General features: G+C 46.5%; 1 protein-coding gene across 1 annotated transcript; it reads right to left on the reverse strand.

The window, feature by feature from the left end:
* Positions 1 to 1,489: 1,489 nt before the first annotated feature.
* On the reverse strand, positions 1,490 to 24,223 carry Rtca (RNA 3'-terminal phosphate cyclase). The gene is made up of 11 exons (XM_045138326.1): positions 24,061 to 24,223; positions 23,879 to 23,979; positions 21,594 to 21,737; positions 19,044 to 19,167; positions 18,357 to 18,415; positions 15,603 to 15,744; positions 14,676 to 14,800; positions 10,416 to 10,474; positions 7,435 to 7,529; positions 4,228 to 4,332; positions 1,490 to 1,811 (listed from the first exon to the last, which is right to left on the reverse strand). Exons 1-11 carry the CDS (start codon positions 24,103 to 24,105, stop codon positions 1,710 to 1,712), a joined length of 1,101 nt encoding a protein of 366 aa, XP_044994261.1. The 5' UTR covers positions 24,106 to 24,223; the 3' UTR covers positions 1,490 to 1,709.
* Positions 24,224 to 25,261: the final 1,038 nt, after the last annotated feature.

The raw sequence follows: 25,261 nt of genomic DNA on the forward strand, positions 1-25,261 counted from the left end.
GCAAACGAATTCCAGATGCATGTGCCCCCTTGTGTATCTGGCTAATGTGGGTCCTGGGGAATCAAGCCTTGAACTGGGGTCCTTGGGCTTCATAGGCAAGCGCTTTACCACTAAGCCATCTCTCCAGCCCCAGATTTTCTTTTCTTTTTAAACAGATTATTTTTAAGAAAAATATATTTTATTTATTTGAGAGAGAATGGGGGTGCCAGGGCCTCCAGCCACTGCAAAGAAACTCCAGATGCATGCACCTCCTTGTGCATCTGGCTTATGTGGGTCCTGGAGAATTGAACCGGGATCCTTTGGCTTTGCAGGCAAATGCCTTAACTGCAAAGCCATCTCTCCAGCCGATTTAAAAAAAAAATTTTTTTTATTTATGAGAGGCATCTAGATAGATGACAGAGAATGGGCATGCCAGGGCCTCCAGGTGCTGCAAACTACAGAAGCATACACCACCTTGCCCATGTGGCTATGAGTCCTGGGAACTGAACCTGGGTCTTTTGGCTTTGCAGGCAAGCGCCTCAACCACTCGGTCATCTCTCCAGCCCCACCTTTTGTGGGGGGTTCTGAGATAAGGTTTCTAGCCCAGGCTGACCAAGAATTCACTATGTAGTCTCAGGGTGGCCTCGATCTCATGGTGATCCTCCTACCTCAGCCTCCCTAGTGCTAGGATTAAAGGCATGCACCGCCATGCCTGGCCCTTTTGGTTTCTAAGGCAGGGTCTTCCTCTAGTCTAGGCTGACCTCATTCTGTAGCCCACGCTGGCCTTAAATTCCCATCAGTCTTCCTACCTCAGCTCCTGAGTGCTGGGATTAAAAAGGCACGCCCCACCACATCCAGCACCACTGAATGTGTAGACATGGTCTCCCCAAATACTGGGGTAGACCCGGGAAGATGGCCCGGCCATTAAAGGCGCTTGTTTACAAAACCTGCTGGTCCCGGTTCAATTCCTTGGTGTCCATGTAAGGCCAGAAATACAAAGTGGTGTATGTGAGTGGGGTTTGTTACCTATGCTCTCTCTTCTCCTCTCCCCCTAATAAATATTTTTAAAAATCTGTAACGATATGAAATGGTACTTAAGGAAAGCACGCTATAGCTTTTCTATGGCATACCTGAACAAACAGCCTCACTCTTCTTGTACACTGGGGCTACTCAGTAATTACAACGAGGGGTCACTGGAACCCAAGCACTGCAATCTACGACAGTGGGTCTGATAGTGACCACTTCTGAGCGGCTAGTGGTTAGGCGGGCTCACGTACGACGCTAACACACTGGACACGGGGGCGACTCACGTCCCAGGTGGGGCAAAGCAGAGGACAGATTTCATCGTGCTACTAAAAATGGAGTAGCGTGCCAAACCGATGGGTCTAGGTTGAATTTTCCATTTAGTATTTCTGGACCGGAGTTGACTCTGGGTAGTTAATACTACAAAAACTGAAAGTGGAGAAGGAGATGACCGCATACAAATTACTGATCAAATCTATGCCCCGACTTAACTGATTACACGAAACAGAAAACATTTATTCTGTGTATGAAGAACCGTTTATTTCAAGACTTTCATACTGAAATCGGTGCCACCGTCTCCATGACCTCTTACATCCCTCAGGAGACAGGCGAGGCGAGGTGGTCGGAGGCGGCGCAGCATCCAGGTCCTTCAGGGAGTTCTCATGCGCTGTGAGGCGGGTGATGAGGGGGCGACACAGCCCTGAGGCCTACAGGCTTGGGTTTGTCACCCCAATTCCTTCACACTCGATCACGTACGTGTCTTTAGAGGCGTCTTCCTCATCCTCCGACTTCTTCACAGTGAACTTGGCCTGAAAGCAGAACATTCAGTGCGGAGGGACCGTAGGCACCGCTCGGGTACTTAAGTAGGCAGGAAGCAACTAACACCACACCCTTCTGTTGAAGGCAGAAACACAAAAATCAAATGACTTAGGAAGAAATTCCATGGCCTAGAGATAGGACACTTTGTGCTGGGACTGTGATTCTTGTCCACAAGTGCACGCTGTTTGGAGTTTTGTCAAAATGCACACACCTCGACTCCAGTCCCCACGCAGGGCATCAGAACCCGCAGGGGCCCAGCCAGGCGAGGGGCAATTCTGGAATCTCAGCGGCCGGTTAGCGCGCCCTCTCGTGGCTCCCTTCGGTATTTCTAAATATGGACCCGAGTCGTTTGACTTTCACCCTTCAAGTATGAAATTATCATTTAATCTCCGTAAAATTCTCCTGACAATTTAATTCTCTAAATACATGATTCAAAAAGGCTGAGTTCAGAGAAAGTAGGTGGGGAAAGAATGGTGGCTGTGACGAGTCATCGTTACGGAACTTAGCATTGTAACTTCCCTTGTCAGCTAAAGCTGGCTTGGGGATGGATGGCTGTCACTTTTTTTTGGGGGGGGGGTTCGAGATAGGGTCTCACTCTAGCCCAGGCTGACCTGGAATTCACTATGGAGTCTCAGGGTGTCCTTGAACTCACAGCAATCCTCCTACCTCTGCCTCCCAAGTGCTGGGATTAAAGGCGTGCGCCACCACGCCCGGGTGACTGTCACTTTTAAATAAAATGTGGTTCATTTTAACACAAGTGAATTAAAGTCCAAACAGCTTCATAAGTTGACTGAGTTTCTAGCAAAGGCATTTCAAGTATGCCACATTTTAGGATTCTTGGAAACACAATGTGAAAGGCATTATTCCGCAGCCTTCCCGAACAGTAATGTTCATTCAACTCCAGAGTTTCGGGACCGCGCACTGACACCAAGTGGCCATCTTCAGTTACTGCAAGGAACAATTCCTTGTGACACTATGAGCTGGGAAGGGGGCTCCCTGGTTAAGGTGCATGCTTGAAGCCACTGGCTTGGGCTCAGCTCCCAAGATGCCCACATAAATCAGATGCAAAAGAGGGGTACAAGTGTCTTGAGCACATTTATAGACACAAGAGGCCCTAGCACATCCATACACCCAAATAAAAGAAATACACACACACACACACACACACACACATATATATATTTTTTTTCTTTCTTTTTTTGTTTTTTTTGAGGTAGGGTCTCACTCTGGTCCAGGCTGACCTGGAATTTACTCTGTAGTCTCTGGGAGGCCTTGAACTCACGGCGATCCTCCTACCTCTACCTCCTGAGTGCTGGGATTAAAGGTCTGCGCCACCACGCCCGGCATCCAAATAAAGAAATATTTTTAAAAGATATTATTTGTGTGCCACCTTGTGCACCTGGCTTATGTGGGTCCTGGGGAATTGAATCTGGGTCCTTTGGCTTTGTAGGTAAGTGCCTTCACGGCTAAGCCATCCCTCCAGCCCGTGAAATACTTTCATAATATAAAAACACGCCCAAGGTCAGCAATTACATAAAATGTGGTATCATAAACTTTTATAAAATTATAAATAAACCAATATAGAACTATGCTACATGTTACTGAAAAAGGAAAACGACAAAGCTATATATGTTAATAGTAAAAAAAATAGCCAGGTATGGTGCACATTCCTTTAATCCCAGCACTCAGGAATCAGGTAGGAAGATTACTGTGATTTCAAGACCAGCCTGGGCCAGAGGAAACACCAAAATGTCTGCAGTGGTTTTATTGGCCAGGGGGAAGAATATTTTGTAAATGTATTTTATTTTAGTTTTTATTTTTTGGTTTTCCAAGGTAGGGTCTCAGTTTAGCCCAGGCTAACCTGGAACTCACTATGTAGTCTCAGGGTGGCCTTGAACTCACAGTGATCCCCCTACCTCTGCCTCCCGAGTGCTGCGATTAAAGGTGTGAGCCACTATGCCTGGCTTGATTCTTAACTTTTAAAAAGAATATATTTCATCATGAAACTAATCGAATTTCAAAAAATAAAAAGAAAGAAAAAGAGAACATGAAGCTTCACATAAGCATGTAAGCCCGGTTCCCATCAGGGCGTGTCTACTTCCTCTGGAAGGCAGGCCACCAACGCTGTCGGCCACCAACGCTGTCAGTGGGCCTTCGAGGATGCTCTGCTCGCTCAAAACCCAGCTGCCACCGAGAAACTGTACGGCCTCAATCCAATCCCTCTGCCTCAGTTTACTCACAGATCAGAAGGGGACATTAAGTAGTCACCCTCAGTGATTATGCAGAGTAAGACACTTTGGATGAACGGTTGAGTGAACCAGGAACTCAGTGAGTAATAGTAACTGTGATTACTACTGAGTCTCTGTTTATTAAAATGTACCTCAGTTATCCCAACACAATACTCACCTTTGCCAGCTGTTCAGCAAAATGTATAGCGGTTTGCGTATGGAGTGTAACTGGTCCTGTTTTTATTCTGGAAACTCCATTGGCTAATGCCATGAAAATGATCAACTATTAAAAAAAGGACAAAGAAGAAAAAAATTAACAAATTTGCTAATGCTTAGAATTATACTTCCACAGCTGTCCGTAATGAAAGTATTAGGAGAAATAAAATAGTTAAACTACTTCTGCAAGCAGGCATATATGACAAACTTACTCTGCTTTTCTAAAATTACATTTAAAAGGTAAAAATAAACAAGAGCTAACCCATAATTCCTGGGAATGTGGGCTTGGGCAAGAGGAAATGACTAAACGTAAGAAATGTGACCGAAGCCTCTCTATCCTCTTTGTTCTGTGCTTTTGGACATCCAGGCCAGGGCTTCAGGCATACTAGCAGGAAGAGCTCTGCCACTGAGCCACTGGACTGCCCGCCAGCCCAAGAAATACATTTTTTTTCCCCTGAGCCAGGGCTTCACTCTAGCCTAGGCCGACCTGGAACTCACTCTGTAGTTCGAGATGGGCTTCAAACTTACAGTCATCCTCCTACATCAGCCTTCCGGGGGCCGGGACCAAGGGTACGTGTCCCCGGGCCCCGGGAGGAGCTCACTTCTGAAAACTGACTGCTGACCAGAGCAAGGAGCATGGCACAAAGGGTACAACATCAAGACAGTGAGCCATGAAAACACCTTGTCTGGGGACTGGGGAGATGGCTTGGCCGGGAAGAGCACTTGGTGTGCAAGTATTAAGACCTGAGGTCAATGGCTGGAGGCTATGTAAAAAAATAAATAAATAAAAATAAATTAGGGCTGGAGAGATGGCTTAGTGGTTAAGCGCTTGCCTGTGAAGCCTAAGGACCCCGGTTCGAGGCTCGACTCCCCAGGACCCACGTCAGCCAGATGCACAAGGGGGCGCATGTGTCTGGAGTTCGTTTGCAGTGGCTGGAAGCCCTGGCGTGCCATTCCCTCTCTCTCTCCTCTCTGTTGCTCTCAAATTAATAAATAATAATAAACAAAAAAATTTAAAAAAATAAATTAGCCGGGTGTGGTGGCGCCCGCCTTTAATCCCAGCACTTGGGAGGCAGAGGCAGGAGGATCACCATGAGTTCAAGGCCACCCTGAGACTCCATAGTGAATTCCAGGCCAGCCTGGACCAGAGTGAGACCTTACCTCGAAAAACCAAAATAATAATAATAATAATAATAAAATTAAAAATTAAAAAATTAATTTAAAAGGGGCCGGTCATCGCAGCTGTGCACCGGCAGCCCAGCAGTGAGGGGGGGCGGGGCAGGGAGCCCGCTGGTGCTCTCCCCCTGGCCGGCCAGTGCAGCCCCACAGAGGTGCAGGTTCATTAAGGCGTTCATAGTGAATGAGGCAGAAGAGACGTGAGCTCCTCCCCACATGTGCACATGCGTGCACACAAGCACACCACATCCTCATTTATACACACACTAAAAAGAAAAAAAAAAACAGGCAAACAAACTAAAACATAAAAAGCATTGGTGGTAGTGATGAGCACAGCTGCCCTCCAAAACCGTAAAGAGCCGGGCGGGGCGGCGCACGCCTTTAACCGCGGCCCTCGGGAGGCACAGGCGGGTCGGTGGCCGGGGCTTACGTAGGCTAGCCTGCGACCACACACTGAGCTCCACGTCAGCCTGGCCCAGGATGAAACCCTATCTTATTAACAACAACAACAAAAATAAATCTAAAAAGATCTTATTTGTCAAAACCTCATAGAACACACCTGTGATTTCGACACTTGGGAGGCTGAGGCAGGAGGATGGAGTTTTGCGTTACAAAATGAAACTATTTTACAAGAAAAAGAAGAGGGAGGGATGGAGGGAAGCAGTAATAGGGGAAGAAACACTGCCAACTCTTTCTCAGTGAGGGCATCCCCAGAGCAGGGTTCAGAGGCGGGGGAGTAAGAAGACAGGTCTGGACAGCGATGATCTCAGGGCATCACCACACATGGTCCTGACGCCAAGAGACTGGACAGAAGGCCCAGGAGCAAATGCGGAAAAGCAGCCGCGCTGCAGCTCTGCAGCTGCCAAGTTGAAAACAGTCGCCAAGCAGCCGAACGGCCAGCAGAGGACAGAGCGGCTCCTCAGAAACCGCAGCGCAGCGCTTCCAGAAGGGAGCGGCGGTGCAAATGCCAAGCCGGCTCAGCTCAGAGGACTGAGAGGTGGAGAATGCAATTTCCAGAATGCTTCCAACAACGACCTGGGTAACATCTCTAGTGAAGGACTGCAGATCTGACTCAGGTGGTAAGACACCTGAGTCTGCATCCCCAGTAACCATGGGAATTTCCAGTGTGGCAGCGCGTGCCTGTAAGCCCAGCACGTGGGAGGCTGAGGTAGGAGATCGCCGTGAGTTCGAGGCCACCTTGACACTACAGTTTCAAGGGTCAGCTTGGCCTAGAGTGAAAATCTACCTTGATAAACAAAAAAACAAACAAACAAACACATAGCCGGGCATGGTGACACACACCTTTAATCCCAGCACTCTGGAGGCAGAGGTAGGAGGATCGCTATGAATCTAAGGTCGCCCTGAGACTCCATAGTGAATTTCAGGTCAGCCTGGGCTAGAGTGAGACCCTATCATGAAAAACTAAAATTAAATTTTTTTAAAAAGAGGTAGAAGCAGACTGCAAGTTCAAGGTCAGTTTAGACTATATAAACACAATCTTAAAAGGAAAAATTAGGGCTGGAGAGATGGCTTAGTGGTTAAGTGCTTGCCTGTGAAGCCTAAGGATCCTAGTTCAAGGCTTCATTCCCCAGGACTCACGTTAGCCAGATGCACAAGGGGGCACACGTGTCTGGAGTTTGTTTGCAGTGGCTGGATGCCCTGGTGCACCCATTCTCTCTATATATATCTGCCTCTTTCTCTGCTGCTCTCAGATAAATAAACAAAAAATTTTGAAAAAAAAAAAGGCAAAATTATATTCGGGCTGGAGAGGTGATGGACCAGCAGTTAAAGGCACTTAAATTATATTCATTCTCATTATAAAATGCTGGGAGCCAGACATGGTGGTACATGCCTTTGATCCCAGCGCTAAGGAAGCAGAGATAGGAGGATTGCAGTGAGTTCAAGGCCAGCCTGGAGTAGAGTGAGAGCCTACTTGGGGAAAAAGAAAAAGTATGAGTGCAGCTGGTAGGTTTTAGTGTTCAGCTGGCATTACCTGGTCTTGTAGGCACTCATCCACGGCCCCACCATGTCGAAGATTTGCTAACAGCATCTCGGCAGCATCAATGCCTACCTTGTCTGCATTCACACCTAACGCAGGAAGAGTGATCAAAAAGTAAATCATTACTGCAAGGCAAAAACTTAACTGAGCCTTGTGTAGTGGCATACCCCTTTAATCCCAGCACTCGAGAGGCAGAGTAAGAGGGTCGCTGTGAGTCTCAGGCCAGCCTGGGATTAAAGAGTGAGTTCCAGGCTGGAGAGATGGCTTAGTGGTTAAGCGCTTGCCTGTGAAGCCTAAGGACCCCGGTTCGAGGCTCGGTTCCCCAGGTCCCACGTTAGCCAGATGCACAAGGGGGCGCACGCGTCTGGAGTTCGTTTGCAGAGGCTGGAAGCCCTGGCGCGCCCATTCTCTCTCTCTCCCTCTATCTGTCTTTCTCTCTGTGTCTGTTGCTCTCAAATAAATAAATAAATAAAAAAGAGTGAGTTCCAGGTCAGCCTGTGCTAAAGTGAGACTCCGCCTTGACAAAAAAAAAAAAAAATTAATTAACTTAATGAACTGGGCATGGTGACACACATCTGAATCCAGCACTCAGGAGGCTGAAGCTGGACCACTGCAGCTCAAGATTAGCCTGAGCTATGTGGTGAGATCTTTCTTGTCTCAAAAAAAAAAAAAGAAAAAAAAATTGAAAAGATTAAGGGTTGGCTGGAGAAATAGCTTAGCATTTAATGAACTTGCCTACAAAGCCTAAGGACCCAGGTTCAATTCCCCAGAACCCACTTAAGCCAGATGCACAAGGTGATGCATATGTCTGGAGTTCATTTGCAGCAAAGCTGGAGTCCCTGGCATTCCCATTCTCTCTCTCTCAAATAAATAAATAAAAATAAAAACAAACATTTAAAGAGGCTGGAGAGATGGCTCATCGGTTAAGGTGCTTACCTGCAAAGCCAAACAACCTGTGTTTAATTCCCCATATGCATATAGGGCCAGATGCACAAAGTGATGCATGCATCTGGAATTCTAGCACATCCATTTCTTTCTCTCCCTCTCTCTCTCTCTGCCTGCAAATAAAATATTAAAAACTTAAAAAAATAATTTAAGGCCTGTTTAAAACTAAGTTATGACCCTATAACTCTGCCTCAAGTTCAAAATTCAGAACCTGTAATTTATGTAAGTTGGAATTGGTCTATTCTTCAGAATGCGAGGATTTAAGCCAGTATGATTGACGCCCTGCGCCAGGAAGAGCGGCACCTTCGGCAACGGGAGGGGGAGCGGGGCGTCCGCAGACGTGGAGGCTGACTGGAGTGGTGCACGCAAACAAAGCAGCAGAGACAAAATGGGGGGCTCGAATCAAGCAGGGTGGAGAGAGAACAAACACCCAAGGCTGTCCTCACACCTCCACTATGTGGTGGTGACACCCACACATGCACAGAGTCAGGATATAAGGTGCCTTTTAAAAAAGAGAACATTCACTTTAAAGTCTTAGGCTTTTTCAGGTTTGAACAAATGGGACAGTGTGGTGGTGAACCCCTAAAGCGTCAGCACTAAGGCTGAGGCAGGAGAACTGCAAGTTTGTGGCCTGCCTGAGCTACAATGTAAGACAGTATTTTAAAAAGGAGAATAAACAAGACACAAAATACGACAGCTCAGTCGTTACAGCGCTTGTCTGGCATGCACAGACCCTGTGTTCAATGCCTATATTGATCAAAATAAAAAATTTCAAGCAACACATTTTGAATATTATTAGCTTATCTTGAATATATACAATATTTCCCCCTTGCTCCTCTACAGAAAGACAGTCCACATAGTCACGACAGCCAAGTGCTACAATGCTACGTGTGTTCAAGAAAGTGATCGCGCCGGGCGAGGTGGCGCACGCCTTTCACCCCAGCACTCGAAGGCAAAGGCAGGAGGATCGCCATGAGTTCAAGGCCACCCTGAGACTGATATAGTAAATTCCATGTTAGCCTGGAATGAAACACTACCTTGAAAAACCAAGATAAATAAATAAAAGAAAGAAAAAAGAAATAGCCAGGGTTGGAGAGAGGTCAGCAGTTAAGGCACTTGCCTGTGCAGCCTCAGAACCCAGATTTGATCCGCCCAGAACCCATGTAAGCCAGATGCACGAGGGACACATGCATTTGGAGTTTGTCTGCAGCATCTGGAGGTGTTGGCATGTTCATCCTCTAATAGTAAATAAATAAACAAACAGAAAACAGAGTAATCTCCAGAGGTACAGTGGCTCACATCCGTCATGCCAGCACTCAGGAGGCAGAGGCAGGCAGATTTCTGAGTCTGAGGCTAGCCTGGGCTACACACTGGGTTCCAGGCAAGTGTAGGCCACAGTGAAATCCAGCCTCCAAAAACAAACAAAAAAATACACTACAACAAATAAATCCCACACTGTTCAAATGAAGAGTGTGGAGTAACTTGAGTCTGAAATGTCAGTGTCTGTGTGACAGAGTTTGCAGGTACGCACCCTCCACTGTGAGCACGCAGGTCACGTTCTTGGACGTGTGTGCCACAGGATTCGGGAGTGACACGGTGCCTGCAGCTGAACACTGAAACGGCTCAGAAACACACACAGCATGCACCTGAGCGTTCACAACCAGCACCTAGAACATTCGCCTTTTCTAGAGCTTTCTCGAAGAATAAAACTGGAAGCCGGGCGTGATGGCGCACGCCTTTAATCCCAGCACTCGGGAGGCAGAGGTGGGAGGATTGCCGCGAGTTTGAGGCCACACTGAGATTACACAGCTAATTTCAGGTCAGCCTGGACCGGAGTGAGACCCTACCTCAAAACACAAACCAAAAAACAAACTGGAAGAAAGATGTAAAGTTTAAGTGACTCTAAAACGGAATTACTTGACCATATCCTTTTAAATATATGGCCCATAATTCTCTGTAATATCCCAAGCCTTACAGATGAAGCATTTTGCAACATTGCTAGAACTGGGGACCCCTTCATTCATGCTCACCTCGTTTTCCAAGCGCTGATCCAGCAAGCAAACAGCCAGTGGAGGTCTCAGCCACGATGCTGTGGAGAAGAACGCAGCATTATTGCCATGCTGCAGCCACTCGGAAGTGACGTGGGGTGCAGCACAAGAGGACGTGACTGCCGGGCAGGCCACGTGAAGTCCAGCCAGGGCGCGGGACAGCGGCGCCCTTCGTGCAGACCCACTCTCTCCGTTAGCCGGAACCGGGCCACAGGATGCGCTGGTGTTTGGGAGAAGTAACAGTGGACTCCAACCTGCTGACGTGTAAAAAGCGGCTCCAGCCAGCCGTGGTGGCGCACGCCGGTGGGAAACTGCTGAAGAGGTGGCGGCAGGGGGACCAGCAGTTAAAAAAAAAAGAAAGAGCACGCCTTTAATCCCAGCACTCAGGGAGGCAGAGGCAGGAGGATCGCCGGGAGTTCGAGGCCACCTTGAGACTACAGAGTGAATTCCAGGTCAGCCTGGGCTAGAGTGAGACCGTACCTCAGGAAAAAAAAAAAAAAAAAAGAAAAGAAAGGAAGCAAGCAAGCAAGCAAGCATGTCACTAGTTTTCCCTGACTCCACAGGTTATCCTGACTAGGCATGAAGCGGCACTCTTTAGAGGCACAATGTTAGTTATCTGTGACCATCTTAAAGGAAAACTTTAGACTTTGTTCTGCAGTTTTTATATAGTATTACAGTAAGCAGGGCAAACATTTACTTTAAGCCCTTCAATTGAATCCCCAAGTAGGCTTGAAATTTGAGTAACCACAAAATATGGCTGGGGAGATTGCTCAATGGTTAAAGATGCTTACTTACAAAGCCTTCCAGCCTTTGGTTCAATTCCCCAGCCATATGTGTGCAGACACACACACACACACACACACACACACACATACAAATCATGTTTTTTAAAAAATATAAAGAAATATAAAGTATTTTACTTTGGGGGGGGAGGGAGGGAATTAACATGGGATTTTTTTTTTTTTTTTTTTTCGAGGTAGGGTCTCAGTCTAGCCCAGGCTGACCTGGAATTCACTATGGAGTCTCAGGGTGGCCTCGAACTCACAGCAATCCTCCTACCTCTGCCTCCCGAGTGCTGGGATTAAAGGCGTGCGCCACCACGCCCGGCTAACATGGGATTTTTTTATAATCATGGAAAATGCTAATAAAAAAAATTTTTAAAAAGTACTTTACTTTTATACTTCAAAAACATCAATTAAAGAATTTCTGTAACTAGATGAACTTGGTAGCTATGTTCTTTTTAAAAGGCACCTTTGGGCTGGAGGGATGGCTTAGCGTTTGCCTGTAAAGCCAAAGACCCAGGTTTGATTCCCCAGGACCCACATAAGCCAGATGCACAAGGGGCACATGCGTATGGAGTTTGTTTGCAGTGGCCGGAGGCCCTGGCGTGCCTATTCTCTCCCTCTCTGTCTTCCTCTTTCTCTGTCAAATAAATAAATAAATAAAAATAAAATATTAAAAGGCACCTTTACCTTGCATAGGAAGGTGGCTCAGCAGTTAAAGGCAGTCCAGGTTCAATTTCCCAGCCGCCCACATACAGACTGCTGGGCACTGGACGGCAGCAGCAAGAGACCCTGCAGCGCCCATTCGCACACACTCACACACACACCCACACACGCATACAAATGCGCACCCATGTGCAAGTACCTACATAAATGAGTTTTAAAAAGAGATGTGTAAATCAGTGTGGAGGTTCCTGAGATAGCTAAAAATAGATCTACCTTAGCTGGGCAAGGTGGTGTACGCCTTTAATCCTATCACTTGGGAGGCAGAGGTAGGAGGATCACCATGAGTTCAAGGCCACCCTGAGGCTCCATAGTGAATTCCAGGTCAGCCTGAGCTAGAGTGACACCCTATCTCGAACACCCCCCCCCCAAAAAAAATAGATCTACCATGCTACCCAGCTATGCCACTCCTAGGCATATCTCCTAAGGACTCATCTCAGTACCTTGGAGATACGTGCTCAACCATGTTTACTGCTGCTCAACGCACAACAGGAGGAAATGGAACCAGCCTAGATGTCCCTCAACTGATGAGTGGATAATGAAGATGTGGCACATTTATACAATGGAGTTCTACTCAGCGGTAAAGAAAAATGAAGTTATGACATTTGTAGGAAAATGGATGGATCTGGAAAACATTGTATTTAGTGAGGTAACCCAGGCCCCAATAAGCCAAATGTCACATGTTCTCTCATATGTGGATGCTAGCTACAAATGATTGGACTTCTATGTGAGTTGGAATAAAACTCAGTAGCAGAGGCCAGTAAGCTGGAAAGGGGATATAAAGGAAGGAAGGGGAGACTTAATAGGATGGTATTGTATATATGTTAAGTAGAAGAATAGATTAATGGGGGTGGAAAGGCCTAAGTGAGGTCAGGGGAAGAGACTGAGAAAAGGAAAGGTGGAGGGAGGCCTAATCAAAATCTAAAAGGGTATGAGTAAGTGTATGGAAACCTACTTTTTTTTTTTTTTTGAGGTAGGGTTTCATTCTAGCCCAGGCTGAGCTGGAATTCACTATGTAGTCTCAGGGTGGACTCGAACTCACAATGATCCTCCTAATTCTGCCTCCGGAGTGCTGGGATTAAAGGCGTGTACCACCATGCCTGGTGGAAACCTACTTTTTTGGACAATGGAATACCCAGAAGCCATAGATTGTTACTAGAAATTTTCAGTGCCAGGGATGGGATACCGTCCAGTGAGTTGTTGGCCAGGGAGGTCCCTGGTGCCCCCAAAACATTATAGGCCATTGCCGAGGCCCTTGGTTTCCCACCAGGAATAGATGGTAAGACCCTATTGCTGAAGACTCCACATACTTGGGCTGCAAGGCCACTGAGAAATCCTGCTGGAGCTGAGCTGAAAACTTCCTCTATGTAGATCAGCAGACAGAAAGCTGGAAAAAGCTATGCTGCATGCAGTTCGATGGGAGAGAAATCATCAGGGGAGATACTCCACAGTGGACACTGCAAGCCTTAAATTTGGCCAGCTGGGCCAAATGAGCCAATGGGTACAACAGTGGTATGTCTGTTATAAGGGGAACTAACCACTCTCTAATTAGACTGGAGGCCTGCTCCATGAGAGGAAATACATGCCTGATATTGAAAACCCACAACAGGAGTAGTCACAAGCCCTAGGGGTGTAACGTCTGCTGCTGGCTGGCTAAACGTATACACGATGCTCACCCAACTGCCCAGTAAGCACTTCTCTTAAGTACTTCTTCTCTTCTCATACCAATATATTAACGCTACTCTCACTTCTGGTGAGAGAAGCTTCTCTTTTCAGATAGTGGGGACCTTGGGATGACTCAGAAGGCATCATGGTCCTGGAAAGAAGTGACTGGAGTGCTCAGCAGTGCAATATCTCTATCACACCTTCCAAGGCTCAGGGTCCATTGCGGAAAAGGTGGCAGAAAGAATTAAGAGTCAAAGGAAGGGTAGGACTCTGTACAACATGCTCCTCTGGACACAAAATGGCCTGGATATCCATGACCTCACAGTACCTGACACTACCTACACAAGACCATCATAATAGGAGGAAAAGATGATGACATAAAAATAAAAGAGAGACTGACTGAGAGGGATAAGAGGTATGATGAAGAGTGAAGTTTCAAAGGGGAAAGTCGGGGGAGCGGGGAGGGAATTACCATGGGTTACTGTCTGTAATTACAGAAGTTGTCAATAAAAAATACATTAAAAAAAAAAAACAAGAATAGCATGTTATACAACCTATACACACATCTTCCTATGTAGCCTAACTCATCCATAGATTACTTACAATAAGTGACACAAGTCCACATTTTGTAACCATTTAAACTGTGCTGATTTGAGAATGACAAGAAAAAGTCTGTGTATGCTTGAGCTGGAGTGAGACCCTCTTTTTCCCCCCCAAAAAAATTTATGGTGTAGCGTTGTTTGAATCTGTGAACATGAAACCCACAGGCAGTATGGAGCCCAGGCTGGCTTCAAACTTGCTGTACAGTCTAGAACCAAGCTGGCCTTGAACTTGTGGTTCTCTTGCCTCGGCCTCCTGAGTCCTGAGATCACGGTACTGTGAAATCGAACCCAGCCAGAATAATCGTATTAATTCATCATACTAACATGTTATTGTCTTAGGGAGGAATTCCCTTAAAGGTATGTCTTCACAAACTACACTGAGCAAAACAAACGAAACTTCAACTCTCCGGTGCAGACCATCCTTCCCGGGCTCTCAAGCTGAAGCCCAGCGGTCAGCTCAGTGTGCTCACATTATCCCACTGCCGTTGCCAAACGCCTGGTCCTTCGGTTCCTGGACAGACTGGATGTTGACGTACAGGTCCCTCAGCTCCTTCCGGATGCACCGAACAGCCGCCGCTGCCATGTCTTTTGCTACCTGTTTTGGCAAGTATGAAGAGGAGGAAAAACCTCATTATTGGGCACTTGGGAAGTTTACAAGCCTTCAAAGTCATATGAAATAGTTAACCTTTCATTTAAAAACTTCAAGAGTGGAAAGAACACTGAATCAGAAAAGCCTTAATAAAGATGCATTAAAAACACCAGGTGCGGGCTGGAGAGATGGCTTAGCGGTTAAGCGCTTGCCTGTGAAGCCTAAGGACCCCGGTTCGAGGCTCGATTCCCCAGGTCCCACGTTAGCCAGATGCACAAGGGGGTGCACGCGTCTGGAGTTTGTTAGCAACGCCCATTCTCTCTCTCTCCCTCTATCTGTCTTTCTCTCTGTGTCTGTCGTTCTCAAACAAATAAAAAAAAAAAAAAAAAATTAAAAAAAAAAAAAACACCAGGTGCGATGACACGTGCCTTTAATCCCAGCACTTGGGAGGCAGAGGTAGGAGGATCGCTGTGAGTTTGAGGCCACCCTAAGACTACGTAGTGAAATCCAGGTCAGCCTGAACTAGAGTGAAACCCTACCTCAAAAAAAAAAAAAAAGATATATTAAAAATAGCCTCCTCTCCCCTTCCCCCGCCTTTTATTTTTTTGAGGTAGGGTCCCACTCTAGCCCAGGCAACCCGGAAGTCAGTGTGTATTTCCAGGCTATCATCAAACTCACAGTGATCCTTCTCTACCTCTGCCTCCTGAGTGCTGGGATAAAAGGCATATGCCACCATACCCAGATAAAACCAGGTTGTCTTAATTTCTCAACGTGTACATATACTTCTAAGAATATTCAGGCAACTTACTTTAAGTGGCAAAACACCGGCAACAAAAGCTCTTCCATAGATCTTGGTCACCGAGCCACGATCAGTTAAATTTATTGGATCCAACTGCTTAACCGGTGACATTCGGAGGATCACCTCACCACCCCCCTTTGGGTAATAGCCCCTAAAAAAAGTATAACAAAAACTCACATAAATTGATTGCACAACAAAAACAAAGCTTAACATTAAGACAGTAGGAATGATATCCAAAGACATAATTTATGAAAACATCTAAGTAGCATTTAGGTCAGGGTTGTCTCAAGTACAAGTGAAATTATGAGTCAGGGTGTAGCTAAGCGGCAGGATGTATGACCAGCATAAATAAAACCCTAGATTCAACCACAGCACCAAAACACTGTCTATAGAAAAATGAAGGGTGTTAGGCTAGTTAGCTCAGCCCTCATCCAGCCCCATAAAAGATCCCAACTTTTCCACTTTCCAGAAAAGGAGCTCTGCATTCCTTCCTCTTCTCAAATTCTAGCTATTATCCATATAATAAAATCTTTCTGAACTTTAAGAAATACAGTAAAAGTCAGACATCGGCTGACCATTATGTTACATATAGCCATTACTTTTAAGTGCTCAACAGTTACATGGTTAGTGACCACCATTGTGGACAGAATGAAAGAACACTTTCCTTAATGCAGAAAGTTGTGCTAAAAGTGGGCTGGACAGCTAGAGAGATGGCTTAGCGGTTAAGATGCTTGCGTGTGAAGCCTAAGGACCTAGGTTCTATAACCCAGTAACCATGTAAGCCAGGTGCACAAGGTGGTTCATGCGCCTGGAGTTCATGTGCAGTGGCTACAGGCCCTGATGTGCCCATTCTCATTCTTTCTGTAATAAATAAAAAACATATTTATTTTTAAAGAGGGCTCATGAGTTGTGAAGGGGAATTGGGGGAGGGGAGGGAAATATCATGGCTTATTGTCTGTAAGTATAGAAGCTGTCAATTAAAAAAAAAGTGGGCTCAGCACTTAAGGCACTTTTACTACAAAGCCTAATGACCCGGGTTCAATTCTTCAGTGCCCAGGTAAAGTGGCACATGTATCTGGAGTTTATTTGCAGGAGCTGGAGGCCCCAACATGCTCATTCTCTCTTCTCTCTCTGCTTGCAAATAAATGAATAAAAACATTAGCTGGGCATGGTGACATATACTTTTAATCCCAGCACTCAGGAGGCAGAGGCAGAAGGATCGCTGTGAGTTAAAGGCCAGCCTGAGTGAGATTACACAGTGAATCCCAGGTCAGCCTGGGTCTAGAGTGAGACCCTACTCCAAAAACACAAAAAAAAAAACAAAAAGAAAAGAAAGAAAAAGGTGGGCTAGAGAGATAGCTCAGTGGTTAAAGGTGCTTGTCTCAGTTTTTTTCTCCTTTTTCTCTGCTTCTCTCAAATAAATAAGTTAATTTTAAAAAAAAAGAAAGAAAGTAAATTGTATTAAAAGTGCTATTTAAGCCGGGTGTGGTGGCGCACGCCTTTAATCCCAGCACTCGGGAGGCAGAGGCACGAGGATCACCGTGAGTTCGAAGCCACTCTGAGACTCCATAGTGAATTCCAGGTCAGCCTGGGCTAGAGAGAGAGAGACCCTACCTAAAAAAAAAAAAAAAAAAAAAAAAAAAAAAAGAAAGTGCTGTTTTAGGGGCTGGAGAGATGGCTCAACAGTTAAAGGCACTTGCCTACAAAGCCTGACAGCCCAGATTTGATTCCCTAGTACTCAAGTAAAACTGTACGCACAAAGTGGTGCATGCATCTGGAGTTCATTAGCAGTAACAGAAGGCCCAGACATGCCCATACACTCTCACTCTCACTATCTCTCTCTGTTTGCATCTTTGTCTGTCTCTGTCTCTCTCAAATAAGTAAATAAAAATGTGCCAGCACGATGGCACATGCCTTTTTTAAAAAAAAGTGCTGCAGGGCATGGTGGCGCACACCTTTCATCCCAGCACTCAGGAGGCAGAGGTAGGAGAATTACAGTGAGTTCGAGGCCATCCTGAGACTCCAAAGGGAATTCCAGGTCAGCCTGGGCCAGAGCGAGACCCTACCTCGAAAACCTAAAAGATGAAATTAAATTGAAAAAAGGTGCTAGCTCCAGGCCGCGGAGAGAACTTGCATAAAAGACGTGGGTGGTACACCTGAAGACCCCACCCGAACTGGCCTTCTGGCTTCCGCATGCACGTATGCTCACACTCACACACTCACACACACACACACACACACACGCACACACGCTGCTTCAGGATATACGCTCTAAGCTGAGGCCACAGTTTGGTTGGCAGACTGCTTGCCCAGCATGCACAAGACCCTGATTTCAACCACACTGTGTGCACCAGGCATAATGGGGCAAACATTTAATCTCGGCGCTTGAGAGGTCGAGACAAGAGAGACAGGAGTTAGAGGCCTCCCCGCCCTACACACAATAAACACCACACAACAGAAAATCTCTGACAGCTGGGTCGGTTTTGTTTCTGCTATTTTCCTAGGCCTACACAATGCCAGGCACGTGGTAGGAGCTTTAGTAGTTACTTGATGAATCATCAGATACTTGAACACTAATAAAATTTAAGTCAGCTGGGCGTGGTGGCGCACACCTTTAACCCCAGCACAAGGGAGGCAGAGGTAGGAGGACCACTGTGAGTTTGAGGCCAGCCTGAGACTACAGAGTGAATTCTAGGTCAGCCTGGGGCTATAGTGATCTGGCTCAGGAAAAAAAAAAAAAAAAAAAAGAACTGAGTAACTTACCTCATTTTAATGTCACAATTAAACTTGAAACCAAATTTTTCAACGATTGGCTTGAAAACCTGAAAAAGTCAGATGTCATGTCAGCCGCAAGGAGTCACTGATTCAAGTAGAATTAATAAATGAAAAACAGTCTGTAGTAAGCTGATAACCAGACGCTACAGACAAACAGTTCAGACTAATTCTACTTTTCAAGTGAAGGGACTTTCCAAAGGGATGGCGCTCTTGCGCGTGTGTGCATGCGGAATCCCAGAGAGGGACAGAGGCTGGACAACGTGGAGAAGGTGGGCTCACGCAGGAGAAGGCCTGGGAAAGGACGGTGGAGGAATGGAAACGCCAACAACCCAGCCTCAGCTTCGACAAACACACTCAGGCTTGGGACAGGCTCGCTGTCCTCAGCTGAAGATGTTCACCTTCTCCAGAACAAAAGCAAAAAAAAAAAGCCAGGCGTGGGGGCGCACGCCTTTAATCCCAGCACTCGGGAGGCAGAGGTAGGAGGATCGCCATGAGTTCGAGGCCACCCTGAGACTCCATAGTGAATTCCAGGTCAGCCGACCTCTGTCTCTCTCTCTCAAATAAATAAACAATAAAGAGAAAACACGAGCACGTAGGAATGCGCATGGAAGTACTGGGGACTCGGGAAGCAGGGGCTGGGCATCTGGAGGACGGACGGCATGAGGTCGCCCTCACCATCATGGTGTAGTCGATCTGTGGAGCCATCTCCGCGTTTGTGCCGCCTTTCAGCCGGAGCTCCGACGGAGAGGCAGCGAACAGGACACAGGGCATGGAAACCTGCATCAAGAGGCACACACTCCTGAGGAAAAGGCAGAACACGCTTCACTGGACTGTTTCGGAGGCTCACGGGCGCCTTCACTGCAGACCACCGCCGTCTGAGGCAGAACAGCTGGGGGAGGTTAGAACACAGCTGTGCAGGGGGACATCCCTGTGGTGGTTTGATTCAGGTGTCCCCCATAAACTTAGGTGTTCTGAATGCTAGGTTCCCAGCTGATAAAGATTTGGGAATTAATGCCTCCTGGAGGGAGTGTATTGTTGGGGGTGGGCTTAAGGGCTTTATAGCCAGTTTCCCCTTGCCAGTGTTTGGCACACCCTCCTGTTGCTGTGGTCCATCTTCTGTTGGCCAGGGTGTGATGTCCACCCTCTGCTCATGCCATCGTTTTTCCCTGCCATCGTGGAGCTTCCCCTTGAGCCAGTAAGCCAAAATAAGTCTCTTTTTCCCAGAAGCTGCTCCTGGTTGGGTGATTTCTAACAGCAATGTGAACGGGACTGCAACAATCCCCAACCTTTTCTTTTATAAGGCAGAGTCTCCCTTAGCCCAAGTAGGTTATGAATGGCATACAGCATCTGGGCATTAAAAGAGAAACTTAACTTTCTTATAACAAAGACCTGTGCGCAACCCTGCAGTCTCTACCACTGATAACCGGTTTCATTAATTCACAAAATATTCATTGGCAGGGTAATGTATTTAGCATTGGGAAGAAAAGGTCATCAATGTAATGCATACTCCTCAAGAGTGTAGGAGCAAAAATAAAATAAAATAAAATAAAATAAAATAAAATAAAATAAACTCAATTCTTTAAAAAATCCAGATGAACAGAGTGTTGCAAGCATCTGGAGTTCACTTGCCGCAGTAGGAGGCCCTGGTACACCCATTAATTATCTCATTCTCCTTTTCTGCTTCTCTCTCAAATAAATAAATCTTTTAAAAATGACAATATTTCCAATTTTATCAAGTTTCCCAGTTAAAAAAAAAAAAAAAGATGTTGGTAAAAGAATGCTACTTTTAAAAAGCTAAGTGCGGTGGTGCACACCTTTAATCCCAGCACTGGGGAGGCAGAGATAGGAGGATCGCCATGAGTTCGAGGCCACCCTGAGACTACATAGGGAATTCCAGGTCAGCCTAGGGTAGAGTGAGACCCTAACCAAACATAAAAATTTTTAAAAAAAAAGTAGAAAAAACAAGAAGAATGAATAATAGAAGGATTATGAAGAATATATGGAAAATTATAACTGAATTTAAATTAAATATACATTTCCTTTTTTTTTTTTTATTTTGGTGATGGGCACTGAGCTCAGTGCCTTGTGCACGTTAGTTAAGTACTCTGTGACAGGACTATCTCCCCACTCCATTTTGTTGTCTCAGTTCCTGAGAAAGTGGAAGCACACATCACTGAGCTATGCTCCCAACCCCATTTTCCCAAAGTGGGGAGAACAGTCAGAATCATATCTGAAAAATTTCTAAACTAGAAAAAAAAAAAAAAAAAAAAAAAATATATATATATATATATGTATATGTATACACACATATAGGCTATGCTGAGGATTAAACTCAAGGCCGTGGCTATGCCTGGCAATTGCTCCCCCATTGAGATACACTCAAGCCCGAAGCATTCCTAAATAGAAACCCTGCATCGTGGCTCACACCTGCAATCCCAGCACGTGGGAGGCTGAGGAAGGTCGCCATGAGTTCAAGGCAAAGGAGTGAGTTCCAGGTCAGCCCGGGCTAAAGCAAGATCCTCCCTCAAAAAAACAAACAGCCGGGGGTGGTAGTTAACCTCTTTAATCCCTGAGGCAGAGGTAGGAAGATTACAGTGGGTTCAAGGCCAGCCTGAGACTACATGTGAATTCCAGGTCAGCCTGGGCTACAGTGAAAGCCTACTTTTAAAAATCAAAAATAGGAAAAAAAAAAAAAAATTCTAAGGCTGGGCATTGTGGTGCACGCTTTTAATCCCAGCACTCGGGAGGCAGAGGTAGGAGGATCGCCGAGAATTCGAGGCCAGCCTGAGACTTCATAGTGAATTCCAGGTCAGCCTGGGCTAGAGTGAGACCCTACCTCAAAAAACTAAAAAATAAAAAAAATTATAAACAGTCCCATCAGTACTTATCAAAAGACAATAAAGGGGCAGGTGGGCTACCACACACCTGTAATCCTAACACTCAGTAGGCTGGAGCAGTAGAATACTGAGTTCGAGGCCAGCCTGGACCACTACAAAAGGAGACCCATCTCGATCAAAAGAAAACAAAATGCTTCAGGCGTAACTATAGCTGCAACTGAGACTGTAGATCCTTCAAAGTTTGCATTCATGGCCTTTAAACCTTAAAAGTACATCACCTACATTTTAAAATTCAGAGACCAGAACCTCAAAAGTGGTTCAGTAACACCACGCGTGAAGCCAGGTTTAACTCCAAAGCCCGTCGAGGGAGTGTTCAGCGACAGCATACCCCGCGGTCTTGGTATCCGCCGTGTGGGTTCCGCCTCTGATCTCCTTGGGTGTAAAGGTTATTTCTGTTGAGCCGATTTCCGCCCCCTCCAGGTGTCCGTCACACAGATCTCGAACCACTTCCAATCCAGATAAATGTTGAGGCCTTCAGGTCACAAAAGGGCATCAAGACGTGTGCACTCAGACAGCCTACACCCCCACATCTCATGACACACTTACTAGGCTGCAGTGGCAAGACAGCAGCCAGGTCCAGGCCCAGAAAGCACAACTGTCAGAGCTTAGTGTGAAAGGTTTTACACCTTGGTTTGGATTTACTTTAAAGGTTCCCTTGAGGCCAGTTATTTTGGCTACAAACACACACACTGAGAAACTGTTACAAATTACAAGTGTGCGAGAGAGGAAATTTAAAAGCCACCAGCCTTGCTTGCATTGCACTGAAGTTCACGTTACCTGTGGGGAGTGAACTGCATTGTGAAACCATTCCTATGTTGAAGCCTGAAATCCCAATGGCTCAGAATGTGACTAGTTTTAAAACTAGAACCTTTAAAGACAACTAATTTGAAAGGAGGCTGTCAGGGTAGCCCTAGCAAATTTGACTGGCGCTCATATAAAAAGAGAAATTGGAAGCTGAGAATGTAGCCCAGTTCAAAGAGGGCTTGCCTGACCTCCACAAACCCAAGATCCCATCCCCAGCAGTGCAATAATGGGGTGCGGAGGCACACCCCAGTAATCCTAGCTATGGGGAGTAAAGGTAAGAGGATCAGAAGCTCAAGGTCATTCTGAGCTACACTACCAAGTTTGAGGCCAGTCCAAGTTACATGATATCTTGTCTCAAAAATAGTAAAAAAATAAAATAAAATAAAAATATACATATATATATATATCCGGAGAGATGGCTTAGCAGTTATTTGTCTGCAAAGCCTAAGGACTCAGGTTTGATTTCCCCAGTACCCATGTGTGGTAGTTTGAATAGATGGCCCCCAATATATTCAGTTCTTTATTGTTTGTAGTTTGCATCTGTAGCCACCTGCTGGAGGCAGTGTCACTGGGTGGATCTTTAGGTGTGGTGGTGGGTTTCAGATTTCAACCTAAAGATATGCAAAGTGTGCCTAGCTGGAGTTCCTGAAGTGTGCTGTGGCTTTTGACCATTAGGCTTGTACGTCTCTCTCTCTGCTTGGTCCTGTGAAGGCAGGCCAGCTTCTTCTGCCATTATGGAACTTACCCAGGATCTGTAAGCTTCAATAAATATCCCTTCCTCCATAACTGTGTCTGGTCTGAAAGTTCATCTCAGTGAACCTGAACCTGTCTGATACACCATGTAAGTCATGTAGACAAGGGGGCGAACGCATCTGGAGTTCATTTGCAGTGGCTGGAGGCCTTGGCGCGCCCATTCTTTCTTTCGTTCTCTCTCTCTCTCTCCCCTCCTCTTTCTCTGTCAAATAAATAAATAAAATATTTTTAAAAATAAAATGGAATATTCAGAGCGAATACGAGTGTTAAGCAATTGCCCTGGCTTCAAGCTGGGTCCTCTTCTAACTGGTGTTTATTAGAAATGAACAGTAAACTTTGTGACGGCCCAGCCTCTCAGAACACCGGGTAGGTGTCAAGGTGCTATTCTCCCACTACAGGTAAGTCTGGTCCTATTCCCTTTGTCCTGAAGATCTAAATGAAAACCAGAATAACACATCCCAGGAACTTTACAAGTCCCATGATATGAAATCGTGAAAAGTGGTTTCCTCTAGTCTTAGAGGTAAGCTTTTTTTTTTTTTTACCCTCCCTTGAGACAGGGTCTCATGTAGCCTGGAGCAGGTCTCTAACTCACTATGTGTAGCCTTGAACTTCTGATCCTCCCCTATCCCTCATCTCCTGGGGACTGAGATGACAGACGTGCCCAGCTTAAGCCATGCAAAGAAATGGAACCCCAGGACCGCTTCTTGCAAGCTGGGAAAGCCATCTACCAACTGAGCTACCACCCTAATTTTTTTTTAATGTCAGCTTTATTTTTTTTTAATATTTACTTATTTGAGAGAGAAAATATGGATGTGCCAGGACCTTCAGCTACTACAAATGAACTCCAGATGCATGCATCACCTTGTGCCTCTGGCTTTACGTGGGTCCTGGGGAATCGAACCTGGGGTCCTTAGGCTTTGCAGACAAATGCCTTAAACACTTAAGCCATCTCCCCAGCCCGATGCTGAACATCTTTGACAAATTAAGACAAGTGCTTCCTGCAGAAGCCTGGCTGCGGCGGCCCAACCCTGCATCCAGCCCCGGCCCCGGCGGTACCTCAGGCCCGGGGTGCTGCGGCCCGCGCGGATCTTCTGCACCCTCAACGGGAGACCCAGGAGACAGCTCAGGGCGGTGGAGACCCTGAGGATCTGGCCGCCCTGCAAGGACCGAATGGAGAGAGGATGAGAAGCCGGGCCCGTAAACGCCGGCGACCCGCCCCGCCGCGGCCCCGCACTCACCCCTTCCAAGATCCCGCCGTCCACCTCCACCCGTGGCCCGGCCATGACCGAGGATGCCCCGGGGCCCGGCCCGCAGCGACCACGCCCTCGCTGCAGACGCAGGAAGGACAATCGCCCGACAGCCGCACGCAGCTCGGAAATCAGGAGCAAGGATGTGGAATCCAGCCGGAAAGTGAAAGGAAAGGCGCTTCCGGCGTGGGGGGGCGGGGCTGAGGGAGGAAATCCGTTCCGGCCAGAAACCAAACCCTGGATGGTACCGTTCCGCAGACTAGTGCGCACGCGCACTGCGGGGACTACGCTTGACATTCAGAAACTGGAAGCTGCAAAGCGGATGGACCACCAGGGGGCGCCGTAGAGCACAGTCCTGGAAGGCTGAAAAGCCTTTCCATAGTTGGATTTATTTTATTTATTTTTACATTTATTTTGTCCCACAGACTGGTACACCCTGCCTCTGCTTTCTCCACAGACGTGCATATTTCTGAGCTTGAGAGATGGCTCAGAGGTTAAGGCGCTTGCTTGCAAAGCCTAACATGCTCCGGTTCGATTCCCCAGTACCCAGGTAAAGCCAGATGCACAAATTGGCACATGTGTCTGGAGTTCATTTGCAGCCGCTGGAGGCCCTGGCATGCCCACTGGACTCTATACTCTCTCTCCCTCTTCCCCACCCTCTCTCTGTCCACTCTGTATGTCTCTGCTTGCAAATAAATAAAAATAGAAACTTTAAAAAGTATGTATTTCTAAACCGGGAGTGGAGAGGCGCACGCCTGTAATCCCAGCACTCGGGAGGCAGAGGTAGGAGCATCGCCGTGAGTTCGAGGCCACCCTGAGACTCCATAGTGAATTCCAGGTCAGCCTGGGTAGTGAATTCCAGGTCATTCTGGGCTAGGGCGAGACCCTACCTCAAAAAAAAAAAAAGTGCATATTCCTGTTTTCTCCAGAATTACATAATCAGAAGACTGAGAAATAAACCCAGATGGTCTGATGTAAATTGTCTCCTAATTTCAATACTGCTCTAGCAGAATGTCCTGGAAACATACAGGTTACTTACTCCAGTCTGGGATTCGCTCTAAGATCCTAACCAGGAAAGAATCATGGTAGCACGCTTGGAGGTTACGGCTAGAAGACCCAAAGTTGTATTTAACAGGCCAGAGACAGGTGGGGTTTGGGAGCAAGAGGAAAGGGGACTCCAAGCCACGTAGGA

The sequence above is a fragment of the Jaculus jaculus genome, chromosome 19 (assembly GCF_020740685.1).
Source record: "Jaculus jaculus isolate mJacJac1 chromosome 19, mJacJac1.mat.Y.cur, whole genome shotgun sequence".
Classification (NCBI taxonomy): Eukaryota; Metazoa; Chordata; class Mammalia; order Rodentia; family Dipodidae; genus Jaculus; species Jaculus jaculus.